We start from the raw sequence: 17,493 nt of genomic DNA on the forward strand, positions 1-17,493 counted from the left end.
ACTATGCACATTTGTAAAGGACTTGGGCGTCTTGGAAGGTTAGAGTTCCGTTGGGAGATTGGGAAGGATGGAATGGGGGGTAAAAAGGGCAAAACTGGATAATCGAAAAAATCCAATAAATTCCAACAAAATAAAACCGACGATGGAAAATAAAGGAAAGAGAAAGAAGTGAGAGAATCATGACAGCCATGCTGTTAACCCCAGGAATGGAGCAGTGCAGCAACCAGATGCGTTGGGGGCAATGACATAACCATCAGGTGGTGATAGAATGTTTTTCAAGTGATTGGCGGACTTTCCACGGTCTCCGGTCCAAAAATCCCTGCTACCACATCTGCCTACATACGCATTCAAACAGTTCTAAATAGATCTACCAGACAGCGTCAATCACCGGCGACGTCAGAACCGCCGTAGAGAGGGTCTCGAGTGCTCTGATCACGACAGTCGAACTTTCCCCTTCTCCCTTCGCGCCGTGCCCAATCTCCGTGTCTGCCTTACTCCCATCCATCCCTGTCATGAGGAAATCGGGAATCCAAATCGACCCGGCCATCTGACCCCCCCTCTCTACGCTAGATATCATGATGGGATGAACGAGGCAGTGGTGCTATCTCACAATAACCGAACCCAAGCCCGCGGGTTCTAGCCTGGCAGACCAGGCTGTGCCGACGCCCCGTTCTGACCACCCTCTTTTCATTTCTTTCTTTGTCGGGGCACTTAATTCCCTCTCCTCAAGGTCGATAGTTGTTGCTTGATGAACGTGCATGTATATCCCGCCCAACCCTCTGCGCCGCATTATCATGCTCCCGTCCAGAGAGATCCCCCGTAGATAGGTAGGTGATAGGCCGCGCCATCGCGCCAGAACAAGTATCCCAAAGCCAAAAACCTCCCAATCAAGCCTACCCGTTAGCCCTCTCTTCGATCATCCGCCACCACCTTTCGACACAACGGCATCCGCGCCGGGCTGAAAAAGCCAAGTGTACCCAGGGTCCTCGCGCGCCGCAGTCAGCCACATTCCTCACCTTTGGCTCCCAAAAAACTCTCGCGGCAGTATACGAATTGTGAAACCCAGTAGTTTTGAATCGTTTGACCTGGCCTGGCCTTCTGGTAGAGGAGGTAGGTCGTTGTCTGCGCTTCGATGACGCGTCAGGTGCCTGTTCGTTTGCCGCTCGCTAGGTAGCTACGAAGGCGAAAAAAAAACTCCTCGGCTTACGACGTAGGTAGCTAGGTAGTTAACTGCTAATTGATACACGCATCAGTGCAGAAAATGGCTCGTATTGACGGCATGGATATACACCGATGACATTGTTATTGGTGGCTCTCGCCGACTGCCGTGTGCTCAGACCCTGACTGAGATCGTGGAATATATGTTGGTTTCATATCGGCCTTGCGACTTGGCGGGATCTAGAATCGGGAATGGGCTGTGTCGGGCGCTTGGTGTTTGTTCGGCAGAGCAAACATTGCTCGGTAGTTGTGACGTTGTAGGTTGGGTTCTGGAGGCGATGTCTGGTGATATACCTGGCGAGAAACGTATGTCTTGGGCATGTGTGTTTGTAGGCTTTGGGTTTGTATGGGACGGAAAGGCTGTCATTAGCAGCGCAGGAGAGCTATAAGGAGTCCTGGGCTATAGCGACCGTTGATATGTTGACTAGATGGGTTGTTCAGATGTTTAGCATCTGGGTACCTGACGGTCTAATGTTGGTTTAATGATGTTTGTCTTTCAATGGAAAGATATCTAACTATGTGAAAGAGACCCTTCATCAAGCGTTCAACAAACTGCTTCAAACCTTCTGTTCGCAACTATGTATTATACTACCACGGACCGCAAGATGTATCATTTGTCATGATACTGATTTCTTTGTCACATATTCTATGTCTATCTGCTCACCGCTACGAGACCATCATGTTCAATGCTCCGTACAAGCTGACTGATTCACCGCCCCTGGTCCATTGATCTATAACGCGATCATCACTTCCACGTTCGACTCGCCGACTGATGACAAGCAGCCTAGAGAACACTCACATCGAGTGTCCTCGATACATCATATCGGCAAGCAAGGGTGTTCCCACAGAGAGGCCCGCCAATTACACATCCGGAGCGCATGTTTCGATGCAGCGTCCTCCGACAAGCCGATGGATGCAGGTGTGTATGGCCCGTGTCTCAGGTACAACCATCATCAAGCTTCTAGGATCGATATGTGCAAGCGAGAGACGAAGATGCTTGCATTTGCCAGCTCAATTGCAGTGTCGGAAAGAATGGGTCGAAAACGCGTACTCGGTACTAAAGCATAGCAACCTCTTTCTCGCCGAACGCAGCAGATGTCATGCAGACCTGTAATAAGATCCGACGAAGAGTCGGTCTGGGCAGCCCCGGTGGAAAAACACTTCCTTGTGCCAAGAAGAAGGTTATCGTTCGACCACCTACTGTAAGGGGATTGAGGATTATTTTGTAATTATGTCAAGCCCCAGATGTACCCCTCAGATCATTAGTAACGTGGTTTCTGAGAGATAGCAGAGGGAGGCCAGAAACATATTAGATCTACATACAGGTTAGTACTGGTGGCGGGTCAGAAATGGGACAGGTTCGATAGACCCTGACTCGCAATAGTCAGTCTCTGACCGTCTTTTGGGATCCGATGCCCCTGGTAACTCCGAATTAAGTAGACGGGTGGTATATCATCCGTAACATGCAGATGTGAGATGAGCGATCATGAATTAATGTGAGCAATGGCGGGATGTATCAATTCGCAAACATTGGAAAGGATCAGACCAAGAAATTGGCCTAGGGAAATCCTCATAATCTGTGTACTGGACAAAGGGTTCTGGCTTTATCATTCTATATCGATATTACTGGTGATAAGGGCCTTCAAACAGAGGAAAACGGCTGGCAAATCCCAGAGTCCGGATCAATGACATCAGCCAGTTCCAATGGCACGATGAAAATGATATATCCGCTTGTTAGGTAATTCTGCCCAGTCAAGCTCCCTGAACTTGGGTCGTTGACAGGAGTTTGAAGGCAGGGAGCGCTGTGAGTGGGCAGGACAACCCACTTGACGTCAGGTTGCCACGCATGGTTTGCGCCCAAACGATACAAGAACCGCGCAGGGAGAGCGACGAAAAACCAGGGCCATGACATAAGAAGAGCCATGCGTATATAACTCGCAACACAGCATCATCTCTCGCTCAGCCAACGCCAACCCCTTGTCTGCCTCCCCGACACGTGACCGCGCGTGGGCCCGTCGAAGCCGCCACGTCATTCCGGCGAAGGATTTCCCCATTCCAGAACGCTGCAGGGAAATTGGAGAACGTCGAACACCACGCAGGCACATTCCATCCCATCCAACGCTGCTGCATGATCCTCTCGTCGCCGTATCATCGCTGTGATCGGTCCTCATAGTCCATCTCGTTTGACGCCCCTGGTTTCTGTCCATCATGTCCGATTCCACCCTCTACCTTTACACCTCCCTTACTGCGGGGTCATCCCATATCGTCACCGCCACTGCACGATTGGAGACCATCCTGAAGGCCAACAAACTCCCGTTTCGCGCAATTGACGTCGCCACCGATGATGCCGCTCGGAAGCTCTGGGGTCGTCGCTCCAAGGGCAAGAAATTGCCCGGTTTGGTGAAATTCGGCACCGTCGTCGGCGTATGTTATCTCTCCCCCGCCACCTAATAGGGGGGTTACCGGCGCAGGGGATATATCAACCATGCGCCGCCCCCCCCCCTCCCCCTTTCTTACGTGACATAGTTTGATGGCAGATCGCTAACAGCGCCTTGCTCTGCAGGATCTAGAGGAAATCGAAGAATGGAACGAATTCGGTGAGCTGAGGATGCAGGTTAACAGTGTCGAAGACTTCGATAGTATGCCCGCCACCAGCTACCCAGCTCCCGCCCCCCAGTCGTCCGCCGCGTCCACCCCCACTCCCGAGTCGGCCGCTCCCAAGCAGAGCACGATTAAAATCCAGAACCCGCCCGCCAAGGAGGCCCAAAAGGACGACTCCATCACCGTTGCACTGCGGCAGGCCGGCGAGGAGGCGGCGTCCAAGGCCAAGGAGAACAGCGCGAAGCCCGAAAAGGCTCCCGCTGCCACGGAAGAGCAGCCCAGCCCGCAGCCGCCTGCCGCCGCCGCGACCGACGCCGAGAAGAAAGAGGGCGGCGAAGATTCTGTACGTCGGAAATCATTGGCTCCGAGAGATTCCGAGAGTCCAAGGCGCCCGCCTCTCATTGTGCCGGAGGTTGCTGCAGTCTCCTCGGCCAACATTCATGCTGATAACGCCCAAGCTCTAGGGTTGGTGGAACACCACCGTGGCTCCATAATCTCGGCGACGTCTCCCGAGGAGCAGGAGAAGGTCGCGCAGGACTTGCGCAAATCCATCTCTGGCGGTCGTCAGGAGATTCTGGATGCGTTGAAGCAGGAGAAGGAAGAGCAGGGCGCTCAGGACGAGCCCATCGAGGAGGAGCCCGCGATCGAAGATGAACCGGACGTCAAGGACACGGAGGCCAAGAAACAAGGATAGATTTCATTGGGGTGATTTTGACAATCACCACCAAATTGAGGCAGCCGCTAGCGGTGGCTATCAATCCAGGTTGTCTATGTCGCAAAGCCTGGCCAGCTGTGCTGTCGGGGTGACCAACACGGCATGACATCACACTTGTTTCATTCGGATTTTCCTGTGTTTGTAAAGATACCAGTTGAAAGTGTTCTTTAGTGCCTAGTTTGAGGGTCTTTTCGGGTTCAGATGTATTTATTTAGTCATTAATCTATTGTATTGCAGGCTTCGCATGGATCATGAATACTCGTCAACCGTAAGCGCATTAAATTACTAACGTATTCTTTCCTTCTCTTTTTTGGTCATCAAGCTCAAAAAGATTTTGGGAAACAAAAGAAAAGGAGGCATTATAAATGAAATATATCGCAAAAGAACCGAATTACATGAAAAATCTGTATCCTCTTTTCTTTGTTTTTACTCCTTCCGGCGGGTATCGACGGCCTCGCGAAGCTTCGCGATGACGTCGCCAGGGTCCTGAGCGCCAAAAACGGCCGAACCCGCGACGATAACGTTGGCGCCGGCATCGGCAGCTTGGTCGATGGTGCCGAGTCCCAGTCCACCGTCAACCTCGATGTTCAAGTTGGGGTATCGCTCGCGCAGAGCCTGGACCTTGGGCAGCTCGGAGGCCATGAATTTCTGGCCACCAAAGCCAGGATATACCGTCATGACGAGGACCATCTTGTGAGAAGACAAGTCAGCTAGGTGTCACAGGTACGGGAAATTCCCGACGGTGAGGTCACTTACATCCGGACGCTCCTTCTCATTCTCGGTCTCCAGAATATCCCACAGGACGTCCACCGGCGTGTCGGGCTTGATGGCAATGCCAGCTTGCATACCCTCGTCGTGGATGTATCGGATCAGCTCCTTAGGGCTTGTTTGGCGGGTCGTAGTAGAGTCGGCGGGGGAGGTGGCCGCCACGGACGAGACGGCAGCCTCGTAGTGGAAGCAGTAGAGATCGCATCCGGCGTCCTTGAAGTCCTTGACCCATTTATGCGGCTAGAAAGAGCAAGACGGGGTGTGGTTAGCGGCGATATCCATGGTACGCGGAACGCGCGGATAGTGATTGTGTTGCGCGGAAGCACGCAGCGACTCGCGAATCTGAGGAAATAGGATGGTCTCACCTCCATGATCATCATATGGCAGTCGAACGTGCCCTTTCCGCTGGGCTCCGTCGGGCGGGCGACGTGGGACCGGATCTTGGTGACAACGGGAGCTCCGAAGGTGATGTTAGGCACGAAGTGGCCGTCCATGATGTCAACATGAAGCCAATCGGAGCCCTGCTCCATTTTGGTCGAGCATTCGCTGCCCAGAGTCGCGAAGTCCGCGCTCAGGATGGAAGGAGCTATAATGGCCGGCGGAGTCATAGTGAATGGTAGAGTCGGGGGAGAGTATAAAATGGAGGAGGATGTATGGGCAACGGCCGGAAGTGGATGAGGTGGGGAGATAAGGGGAGGGGAGCGGAAGAGAGGAGAGCAGCGATGACGACTTATGTACCCAACAACTCAGAAAAAGGAATGTGTGAGCAAAGGGGATGGAGACCAGAGTGGATAGGCATACTCCATCGACAGGCAAATTTAAGCGGCCATTGATATCACCGCCAGTCGCCGGTCGACGTCAGTCCGGAGCCCCCGATTAGGAAGGCCTGCATAGACGATAAGGGCTAGGGCCAAGACCTTCACGTGGGCGGTCGGTGCCTGAAGGTGCCTGAGAATCGAGTCTGGCGGGTCGAGGCCCCGAGCTAGTCCCAGTCCGGCGGCGTCACGGGAGTCGCTTTCGTCCTTCTCGACGCCTTCAGCACCTCATCGTGCCGCATCGTGCCAATTCATCCGCTCCGTTGCCGATGCGCTGGTCGGCTGACCATGCGACTTTTCTTGTTGGGCGGCATCGTGGTCGGAATGCCCTTTTTCGTCCTTCCTGACGGGCCTGACAGGTCAACTAGACTCAACTGATGACGGATGGGTCTGCCCTTGCGTGCCCTCACCGGCAGTACTCCGGAGTACGGAGTATGCGAGAACAGCATTCGCGTCCGCTCGTTTTCTAAGCGCAGACCATGAAGAGGGGAAATCATGGTGTGTTTGTCCGTCCTTCCGATCGTCGACCCCCCCGGAACTTCCTTTCTAAAGATAGCCCGCCCGGCGCTTCGAGTCTACCAATCACGTCCCGCTGGCCAGCCCTCATCACCATTTCCGTTCATGGCCGGCGATTCTTTGCAGGGGCAAAGGTCCTCCCTCGCGCTGATTGGTATTGTCTTCATGCGGCCTGTGCCTGCTATCACTCCGGATGAACCTGTTAGAGGGCTTGGGGCCTCGAGGGCGACGCGCCGACAAAATCATGCCCAATGACATTGTGTTCAACGGCTCCATTTCCAAGGTGCCTACCTCATGTTGCAGTAGTTTCTGCACGGAGGATGGCTGGTGCAGTGGGCGCTTCTTCCGGATCGACCCCTCTTCTCCTGGCCCTTGGGGATATATACCAAAGCCAGGCGCTACTCCGAGATCCTATTCTTCACCTACTCCTTTTGTGTGTGCGCGATCTTTGTGTTATTATTCTCGTTTGTGTTCGAGTGTTGTCTCGTGCTTCAAGCTCTGGTAGCTTAGCCACCTTCTGTCGTTTTAGTTATCCTAACCTAGACCCCGTTGACCGGCGTCTAATGCGATCGAGATACCCCTAGAACTTCTGTCGAGTTTCGGTGATTGTGTGCCTTCCAGTCGCAGTCAAGGAAAAAGTGAATCCTTCAACTGGCATCAACCAAGTCAAAATGGCGTCGGAGTCATTTCGTTTGACTAGATGCCCGCCTCCTCGGCAGAGCCGAGGGACGAGGTTAAATACCATCATCGAGGACTCCCGCGAGTCTCAGTTCTCAGAGAAGACCGAACCCAGTCCTCCGCCTGCCGGCACAATTAGTCGAGCGCCACCCTTGAGATTGAAAACCACTGGTCTTCAACCGCCGTCGAGGCTGAATCGTGTCTGGTCGCCGTTATCCACGGGGTCTTTATCGTCCTGTTCGGATACGGAATGGCAACACCAGATGCGGAACTTTGATGATTTATACGACGCCACTGATGATGATTCGGACATGAGCGACGATTGTACATCATTTGCAAGTTCGCGACCGACGAGTCTAACGACCCCTACGACCAGAAATTCAGTAGTATCTCCAGTCAGTCGCAAGCGGTATCCGAGTCTCACCATCCCGTCGCCAACAACTTTCTCGTCACTGAACGGCGCTCCTAAAAGCTCGCCGGTTCCGCCCACTCCACCGCCAAAGATTCCGGTCTCTCCAGCGGCCTTATCAATGCTTGGGCATTCGGTCCCCGCCGTGCATGCTCCGCCCTCCCTGGATGGCAGTGTCTCCTCGGACCAGATCTCGAATCTTAGCGCTCCAGCGACTCCAGATCTCCAGTCGCTTCCTGATGCTGACTGGAGCTCCCAGGAAATCCACGTCCAGCCGGATCTCGAAGAGACAGGCCATGTGGATATGCCGAACCCCGAGTCCAACTCTGATATCCAGAGCATCGAGATCGCAGTTGAAAATGTCGAGGACCATTGGCAGCAAGTTTTGGGGAGCTTTCCTCGAATTCCTGGTCAAACAACGCCAACCTCTCATCATATCCCGTCCGAACCTGCGCGGGAGGACACGCCCTCGGACGGAGGGCTGTTCTTACCAGAAGATGCTCTGGCAACGTTGAGACACATCACCCTTGAGGGGACACCAGATCCGTGGTCAGAAACCTCTGAGGGAAATGAAGAGATGTGGCAAATTGAAACCCCCGAGCGACCTCGCAGCGCTGGCGACGCAACCCCGGCTTCGGACATATCTGGGTACAGCTTTAGTAGGCTCAGTATTCCGTCCCCCGGTGGTTTCTTTTCTTCTCTTGGACCGCGAGCTCGCCACACCTGGTCAATTCCAAAGGGCTATAGACCTCCCACGTCTGCCACTGCTGAAAACTTTTACAATCTACCTTTCGGCCGGACCGAAGGGGAAGTTGTTGAACAAGTCATCGAGTGCAACCGACGTTTGACTGAAGAGCAACTGACAGCTGTGTACGATCCAATGAGTGGACCGCCAACCGCCATCCGAGTTCCTCCTGAGAATTCAGACGAGTCACAGGAACATCCGGAAAGTCCAGTCAGTGATGGTGTAGATGGGGTACATGAGATTGTAAGACCCGATACTATTTGCGAGGACGATGAACAGGACGAGAATTATGAGAGTGAACTGCAAAAGAAGTCAATGGCAAGCCTTGACAGAACTAGTGTCTGGCTTGCAGCGCAGGCTTCCTATCTTTCTGCTCTCCGTGAAACGAATCCCGTCAACGCTGAAGATATTGAGGCTGATGCTCGACTTGATGATGAATCGGAAAGTCAAGACACTGCTGCTGCTGAGGAAGACACCCAACAGATCACCCGCAAAAGATCTGTCCGGTTCGCCGAGGATGTTCCCGAGGCGCCCAGTTCTGGTCCATCTGCCATGGCAAGCAAGGACTCGATCTACTGGCGAGGCTTCCAGTTCATCCGTCAACAGTCAAACAATCAGGATACTTTTGTGCACCGTAACATACGTTTCGACGCTATCCAGTCCATTCGTCTTGGTTTAACAAATGTGCACACCAGATCTTTGTTGGGCAATTACGAGCTCGTCCGCCCCGAACGTCCAGCCTACAAGGGGCCATTTTCGCAGGCCCCCCGCAACTCGGTGATTGCCTCGGTCTTGGCGGAAAAGGCACAGTTTTCCATGCTAGAGAAAGAGCAGATGGTCCTTTCCCAAATCAGCCAGTCCATGTGGGCCATGGATGCTTTGAGATATCTCAATGGCGGCAACTTGATTGCTAGCCCCGCCGCAAAGCGCCTTTCACGATACTCCACGTCCACGAAGGCTCCGCAGGGTTCCGGTACCCGCCGTCTTAGGGTCTTGGACCTGGGAGGACATGCTTCCTGCGAGTGGGCATGGCAGTTCGCTCATGACTATCGCAATGTCAAGGTCTACACTGCGTTCACTGAACATCAGGCAGTCAACCATGCCATCAAAGGCCCCTCAAATCACCAGCCGGTGTCTGTTCAGTGCCTTTGGAAACTGCCTTTCCCTGACAATAAGTTTGACGTGATCTCCGCTCGCTCGCTCCCTGCACTGTTGAAAACGGAGCATCCGCCAGGTGAAAATCAGGACGAGTATGACCTTTGCCTCAAGGAATGCTACCGCTGCCTCAAGCCTGGGGGCGTTTTGGAATTCTTTGTCATGGATGCCGAAATATCGCGTGCAGGACAATGTGCTTCAGCTGCCTCGGTCGAGTTTGCATTCAATCTGAAGACTAGAGGATACGATCCAACGCCTACAAAAAGGTTCCTCAGCCGCTTGCGAAAGGGGGATTTCGTTGGCACCAAGCGTGCTTGGATGTTCCTACCTATGGGTATCGAGCCTGTCAAACCACAAGTACCGAGAGAGACCCCTGAACCTCGAGTGAAGAGCCAAATCGACGAGTACGAGGCGGTCCACGGTCCAATCGGCAGTACAACCGATGTCGCCAGTGTTACTGGTCTATTCGGTGGCTGGATATGGGAACAGTGGCTTCTGAAACTCCAGATCGAAATGGGTCGAGAACAAGACAAGCTGCTTGAAGGCATCGGAAGTGTTTTTGACGAGGGTCGCAAGAACGGTGCTGGCTGGACTTGCTTGTCAGGTTGGGCCATGAAGCCAAAACCGAAGCGGAGGAGCCAACAGCACTAGGGGACAACACGGTGCTCAAGGACTCATTCATTGGTGTGATTCATCCTCTCTCTTTCCCTTTCTTACTGTCTCTTTGATTTGTTTTCACCTTGCATTTCCAAATACCTGGAGTATTTGGAACCACATACTCATTTGATACCCCCTGTACCGCCCTGGAGGCGAGATATAATGTAATAATTACACGATCGCTGCACCTTGTTTATTTATTATGGATGTGTGATGAACATATGAATAGCAAGTGGAATGAAATGGAGTGAGGTCAATATTCCTTGAAGCATCAATAGTATATAGTTGTAGACAAGTACTCCGTAAACTTGGAATGACTGCCTTAGCTTGCTGGATTTTCAGCGTTCTACCTATGAAGATATGTAGGAATAATTTAGACTGACATGATATTTCTATTTTACTCCAGTCCTCGCCACAAAAATAGTGCAAAGCCCCGATAATCACCGCTGGCAGAGCGATGGTGCTCTCACGTGACGTGAAAGCTGCCCGCCTCAAATGCGGATGGATGGAATGGAGTTACAACATCACACCTATTGATTCCTCTCCCTCGATACATTGCGCCCTCCCTGGTTTTCTCGTGCAGCCTGTGAGGATTACGCCCTAATCTTAGAATCCTTTGGAATCCAACAATTGTCAGGGCATGCGATAGAATCCACACAGACTCCTACAACCCCTCTACCGCGCAACCACCGCAACCATGCTCTTCTTCAGGTAGGCCAAGTCAATGCCTCTCTCAAATCGTACTGGCACTGACGTTTCTTTCTACAGCTTTTTCAAGACCCTCACGAACCAGACCGTCATTATCGAACTCAAAAATGATATTCGCATTCGCGGAACTCTGAAATCGGTCGACCAATACCTCAACATCAAGCTGGATGATGTCGACGTCCTAGACCTGGACAAATACCCCCACCTGTCGTCGGTCAAGAACATGTTTATCCGAGGCAGTGTGGTGCGCTACGTGGTGCTTCCCCGGTCGGAGGTGGATGTTGGTCTTCTGGAGGATGCTACGAGGAGAGGTAGGTGTCGCGATGCTCGAGTCACCCACTGTTATTGGCTCTTTTTCTTCTCGAAAACAAATCGCGAATACTTGTTAACCCGCACACGTCCTACAGAAGCCGCAAACCAGGCTGGAAAAGCTCGATGATTTCTCCACGATCGAAACCACCTAATCCTTTCCTTTTTTCAATCACGATGCGATGTTGCGACTGCGTATGCGGAACGAATTGTTATTTTTTTCTATTGATGATCGACCCGGAACCTAGCTTGGAAGAAGATCTAGGTCGTGGAGGAGAGAAATGGGGTTTTACAATTCGGGGTCAGGAATCGAGAATTGTCAATCGGGCGCTGCGACCGGGAGAGTTTTCTCTGCCCCGGAATTCACAATATATGTGGGATTTATTTCCCCCAAACATGACCACTCGGCTGAGGACGCGATTACAAGCAGCTCCGCTTTCTCTGGACGTGTCTTACTCCTTATAGCAAAGACGAATGAATCAAAGCGATCCATATGAATTGTCTTGCCTATTGTAAGCGGATCGCCGCCGTAGCTCCGTAAAGAGGCACGTGATCTCGCGTTGCGAAAATGGCGACTCGCCGCGCCGCGCTTTTAGTCTTCTTTGCTCCCTCCGCCTCCTTCAATCGCAGCTATCACTTATAACTATACGGTGAGGGCTTAACGGTTTTGTACATGATGAATGCCGCGGTATTATAGTCCATTACGATAGAATTTCGGCCGATTACCTTCGCCACTTGCAACCGACAACTGCTACGCTCTTGAACAAACGACCGACTCCTTCCTATCAACCGCTACATCATGCCCTTCCCCAATTCAAAGAAAGGCTCCACGCCAGGGAAGGTCCCTTTCAGCTCTAAGCCCAAGGGATCCGTCAAACGAAACAGCAGTCTTCTCAATTTCTTCCAGAAGACGGACGGCCCGCCTCAAGCTACGTCGCGACAGTCTCGAATCACGCAATTTGCCACGAAATCGGAACGCTCGCCCAGCAGTGGGAACTGTACGCCCGGCCTTCGAAGAGAAAGCAGCTCCAAGTCGGTTGATACTGCCGGAGGCCTGTTTTTGGAAGACAAGAATGGCAAAGGATCGCTTTTCGGAGAGACTGGGGCGAACACGAGAACTGAACGAGCGAGGTCACGCACGCCAGACGATATCTGGGGCGAGGACGCTGAAGAGGAAGATGTGCTTGGTGATGCACGGTATAATGAGAATGGGTCTGCAGTAAAGAAGCGGAAAGTGGACTCTCCTCTAGATAGGCAAAATGCTTCGAATGAGGCCGATCCAAGTCCTGCGCCAAAACCTCCGAAAGCTCGCCACCTTAGCGGTCCTTTCATCGATGAATCCGATAGCGAGGATGATATTGGTGAATTTGGGAATCTCAATGAAGAGCCACCGGAATTGAAAACAGACACAAAGAGCAACGAAGGACAATCCGGTCCCAATGATAACGATGACAATTCGATCGAGAGTAAACGACCGATCTCCGTCGTCCCGCCATTGGTAAGAGAAGCCACGAGCCATGTCGCAGATGAATATACCAATTTTGACGATATAGAAGAAGACGAATTCAAAGGGGAAGAAGAATTCATAGACCAGGAGAACGACCTTGAAGAGATGGATGCCGACGAAGCAATCGATTTTGATGATTTGAACGACTGTACGGGTTTAGAAGAATGCAATATGAGTTCTGGCGGCGAGGTTCCCACATGTCCAATATGCCAGGCTCAGCTACCGGGTCTCAGTGAAGCTGTAAGTTGTAGCGTTTGATCACTCCCTTGAGATTCTATGCTTATGAGTTTTCAGGATATGGCAGTGCATGTAAACGACTGTCTTGATGGGAAGCCAAGCACCGTTCCGGCAATTTCGAAGCCAGCCAGTCCGCCGAAGGGGTCAAAGCCCGCCGATCGGGCTTCGATAGCCAGACCCGCGCAAAAAGATCCACACACAGACAAAAGCTCATCGAAACCGGGATCTGCATTTTCCAAACTCATGGCGGGCAATGCCGAAGACTCGGCGTGGGCGACTGCGGCAGCACGTGAGGTTGCTTCTCGGGGGAAGCAGGCATATCAACGGACTTGTCCCTTCTACAAGATCATGCCGGGATTTTCTATATGCGTGGACGCTTTTCGTTACGGAGCAGTTGAAGGCTGCAATGCGTATTTCCTCACACACTTTCACAGCGATCATTACATCGGCCTCACATCGTCATGGCGCCATGGTCCTATTTATTGCAGCAAGCCTACTGCGAATCTAGTGCGTCAACAACTTAGGGTCGATCCCAAATGGCTGGTAGGCTTAGAATTCGAAAAGAAACACGACGTTCCGGGGACCAATGGGGTGCAGGTGACCTTGATCGAAGCAAACCACTGCCCCGGGAGTGCACTATTTCTGTTTGAGAAGACAACGGAGTCCGGGGCATCGATCAAAATACAACGTATCCTGCATTGCGGTGATTTCCGAGCATCTCCCACCCATGTACAACATCCTCTCCTCCGCCCGGAGATTGTGGATTCTGCAACGGGCCGGAGTCGACAGCAGCGGATTGACGCGTGCTATCTCGACACTACATACCTCAGCCCCAAATACGCGTTTCCAAGCCAAGGGGATGTCATTAAAGCCTGTGCTGATCTCTGCGCTGGTCTTGATCAAGGCTCGGACGAGGAGTTTAGCCAGATGGTTCAACAGAATGGGTCGGCAAATTCGGGGCAGGGAAGCATAATGAGCCGCTTTTTCTCTTCTGTTACGGGCTCAGGAAAGTCGCAGAACCGGTCTTCCCGGTCAAGCGGTCGGCTGCTGGTGGTGATTGGGACGTATAGTATCGGCAAGGAACGCATCTGCCTGGGTATTGCACGGGCGTTGAAAAGCAAAATCTACGCAACGGCCGCCAAGCAGCGCGTGTGCAATTGCCTAGACGATACCGAACTATCATCTCTCTTGACAGATGACCCGCACGAGGCCCAGGTGCACATGCAAACCTTGTTCGAGATCCGCGCCGAAACCTTAGCAGATTACCTGGATTCGATGAAGCCACATTTTACGCGCGTGGTAGGATTTCGGCCGACCGGCTGGTCATATCGGCCTCCCGCCGGACGAATCCTGGATAATCCATCGGTGTCGACGGTGCTTCATTCGGCTCGATGGCAGACGCCGTTCACAGCCCGGGACTTGGTTCCACAACGCGGTAGCACGAGAGAGAGCGCCTGCTTCGGTGTTCCGTACAGCGAGCACAGTTCTTTCCGTGAGCTTACCATGTTCTGCTGCGCCCTCCGGATCGGCCGGGTGATCCCCACGGTAAACGTCGGTAGCCAGAAGAGTCGGGATAACATGAAGGGATGGATCGAACGGTGGGAGGCGGAAAAGAGAAAGAGCGGGCTGTACGAGTGGCAAGCGACAGAGCAGGGAGGCGGGTGTATATAGAGTTATGACCAGTGTATATAGTTATGGCATTTATTGGAGACTTTTGGGTGTTCCAGAGAATGAGGGTTTGCTGTAGAATAGTCCTCGTAAGGGTTACTCCATTGCCTTGCACAGCTGCCCCTGACTTTTGCCCGAGTGATCAGGCAGACTCGAGTAACCCGAGCCAAAGAGGCCAAGCCGCTGCCTGACTCTGCGGGCGCCAATGCTGCCCCAGGCATCGGCCTTCCCGGTTTTCTTCCTTTCGGTCTCTCGCCAATGACGAAGGGGGCGAAGTCATCATAGATCACTAACCTCTGCGCCATCCATGGGTCGCTGCAGCCAATCCTCCAGACATAACCGAGCGGTGAGGCGGGGTCGGGGGTCAGAGTCGGCTGCGACAGGCGAGTAGCGCGACCCCAGACTCCCGATTTCCACATCCGTCGCCTTGGATTGCCTCGGGGATGCTGGCGGGCTGGAGTGCGCTTAAATATGGCCCTCCAGCACCCAACCAGCGACCCTTTTTTCTGCTTACGATCTGACCTGCAGAGATTCATGGACTGACTGAGAAACTTGCACATTTTTTTATTCTGTTCGACTGCTGAGAAATCCATCAACGGCTCCGCATTGCCTGACTGCCTGACTGCCTGACTGCCTCGCTGCCTTGCTGCCTGACACGCGGCGATCCTCGGGCCAGTCCCAATCCGGTTAGTGCAACGGCTGTCAGAGTCGTCCCCACGTGTTGCTGCCTCAGGATGCACTGCCATGCGGTCGATTTGTCAATTTGATTGCATTTTCGCCTTCGTGTCTCGCTAACAAGGCGTTGCCCCTGCTAGTCCCATTCCTTTTGCACTATGATTTCCGATCTCATCGCCCCGTACGGGCCTTATTTTCTGCTGGCTCTGCTAGCGGCCTACTATCTGGTCCCATACCTGCAGCTATGGCGCCTCCGTGATATTCCTTCCCCCAGCGTGGCCGGTTTCACCAACTTCTGGCTGGTGCTGCAAGCTCGCAAAGGCCATCGCTTCCTCTCCGTGCACGAAGCCCACAAGCAAAATGGCAAATTGGTCCGCATTGCCCCCAGAAACATCTCAATTGCCGACGATGCCGCCATTCCTCTCATTTATGGACACGGAAATGGTTTCCTCAAGGCGTACGTACCCGCTTTCGTGTTTTTAACACTCCTAATCCCGTCACGAAACGCCAGTTAACACCAATTGATTTTGGATAGGGACTTCTATGATGCCTTTGTCTCCATCCGCCGTGGTCTGTTCAACACTCGCAACCGTGAGGAACATTCTCGCAAGCGCAAGACCGTTTCTCATACTTTCAGTATGAAGTCGATCGGTCAGTTCGAACAGTACATCCACGGCAACGTCGAGCTGTTCGTGAAGCAATGGAACCGCCTCGCCGAACTGCAGGGCAACCCGAAGACCGGCTACGCGACCCTTGACGCTCTCAATTGGTTCAACTACCTGGCCTTCGACATCATCGGTGACCTGGCCTTTGGAGCTCCGTTCGGCATGCTCGAGAAGGGTAAGGATATCGCCGAGATGCGCAAGACCCCCGACGCTCCCCCGTCGTATGTCCAGGCCGTCGAAGTGTTGAACCGCCGAGGCGAGGTCTCCGCCACGCTGGGCTGCTTCCCATCTCTCATCCCCTTCGCCAAGTACATCCCCGACCGATTCTTCAAGGACGGCATGCAAGCCGTCGAGAACCTCGCCGGTATCGCCGTCGCCCGGGTCAATGAGCGTCTGCGCCCCGAAGTTATGGCCAACAACACCCGTGTTGACCTCTTGGCCCGCCTTATGGAGGGCAAGGACTCTACTGGCAACAAGCTGGGCCGCGAAGAGCTCACCGCCGAGGCCCTGACGCAGTTGATCGCCGGCTCCGACACCACCTCCAACACCTCCTGCGCCATCCTCTACTGGTGCATGCGCACTCCCGGTGTGATTGAAAAGCTCCACCGCATTCTCGACGAAGCCATTCCCCAGGATGTTGACGTTCCCACGCACTCCATGGTGAAGGACATTCCCTAGTAAGTCCCTGCCCCACCGCCCAATTTCCTGCATGAATGAAGGCTTGGCTTCGCACATCATCCTGCACCTATAAAAGACTAGCCCCATAAACTAACCAAAAATCTCTCCTAGCCTCCAATGGGTCATTTGGGAAACCATGCGTATCCACAGTACCTCCGCCATGGGTCTCCCCCGCGAGATTCCTCCCGGCAGCCCGCCCGTCGAGATCGCCGGCCACGTCTTCCAAGCCGGCGACGTCGTCTCCGTTCCCAGCTACACCATCCACCGCTCCACCGAGATCTGGGGCCCCGACGCCGAGGAATTCGTTCCCGAGCGCTGGGATCCCGCCCGTCTCACGTCGCGTCAAAAGGCTGCCTTTATCCCCTTCAGCACGGGCCCTCGCGCCTGCGTCGGCCGCAACGTCGCCGAAATGGAACTCCTGGTCATCTGCGCCACGGTGTTCCGACTCTTCGAGTTTGAAATGCAGCAGGAGGGTCCCATGGAAACCAGCGAGGGTTTCCTGCGCAAGCCGTTGGGCTTGCAGGTGGGAATGAAGAAGCGAGTGGTTGCTTAAACTCCATTCGGCTTCTGTTCTTGGTGTTTTTATTCTCTTGTTTTGTTATACGGAAAGGGTTTGGCGCCTTTTCTTTCTGCATGATGTCGATTTTGGAAGCCGCATGATCTTGTGCATGTTTTTCCCCTTTCTCTCTTTCTTTTTATCATCCTCATTGAGGACATGAATCTGCATGGTAGGACAAGATATCGGTATGACTTTGGGAGGAATATTCCT

General features: G+C 53.1%; 3 protein-coding genes across 3 annotated transcripts; 2 read left to right on the forward strand and 1 right to left on the reverse strand.

The window, feature by feature from the left end:
• The first annotated feature begins 3,132 nt into the window (after positions 1-3,132).
• P170DRAFT_406524 (uncharacterized protein) lies at positions 3,133-4,778 on the forward strand. The gene is made up of 2 exons (XM_024846635.1): positions 3,133-3,642; positions 3,782-4,778. The coding sequence occupies exons 1-2, from the start codon at positions 3,427-3,429 to the stop codon at positions 4,511-4,513; spliced, it is 948 nt and encodes a 315-aa protein (XP_024706332.1). The 5' UTR covers positions 3,133-3,426; the 3' UTR covers positions 4,514-4,778.
• A 7-nt stretch (positions 4,779-4,785) lies between these two features.
• P170DRAFT_158548 (ribulose-phosphate 3-epimerase RPE1) lies at positions 4,786-6,139 on the reverse strand. The gene is made up of 3 exons (XM_024842552.1): positions 5,668-6,139; positions 5,291-5,542; positions 4,786-5,224 (listed from the first exon to the last, which is right to left on the reverse strand). Exons 1-3 carry the CDS (start codon positions 5,908-5,910, stop codon positions 4,961-4,963), a joined length of 759 nt encoding a protein of 252 aa, XP_024706333.1. The 5' UTR covers positions 5,911-6,139; the 3' UTR covers positions 4,786-4,960.
• Positions 6,140-7,304: 1,165 nt separating this feature from the next.
• Positions 7,305-17,277, forward strand: P170DRAFT_446190 (p450-domain-containing protein; the record flags this gene model as incomplete). Its single annotated transcript, XM_024850774.1, has 17 exons — positions 7,305-7,665; positions 7,696-7,893; positions 7,933-8,299; positions 8,333-9,124; positions 9,161-10,024; positions 10,055-10,073; positions 10,110-10,175; positions 10,620-10,639; positions 11,046-11,229; positions 12,202-13,041; positions 13,096-13,332; positions 13,384-13,510; positions 13,547-14,666; position 14,722; positions 15,522-15,838; positions 15,917-16,723; positions 16,836-17,277. The coding sequence occupies 17 exons, from the start codon at positions 7,305-7,307 to the stop codon at positions 17,275-17,277; spliced, it is 6,762 nt and encodes a 2,253-aa protein (XP_024706334.1).
• Positions 17,278-17,493: the final 216 nt, after the last annotated feature.

The sequence above is a fragment of the Aspergillus steynii genome, assembly GCF_002849105.1.
Source record: "Aspergillus steynii IBT 23096 chromosome Unknown P170scaffold_3, whole genome shotgun sequence".
NCBI lineage: Eukaryota > Fungi > Ascomycota > Eurotiomycetes > Eurotiales > Aspergillaceae > Aspergillus > Aspergillus steynii.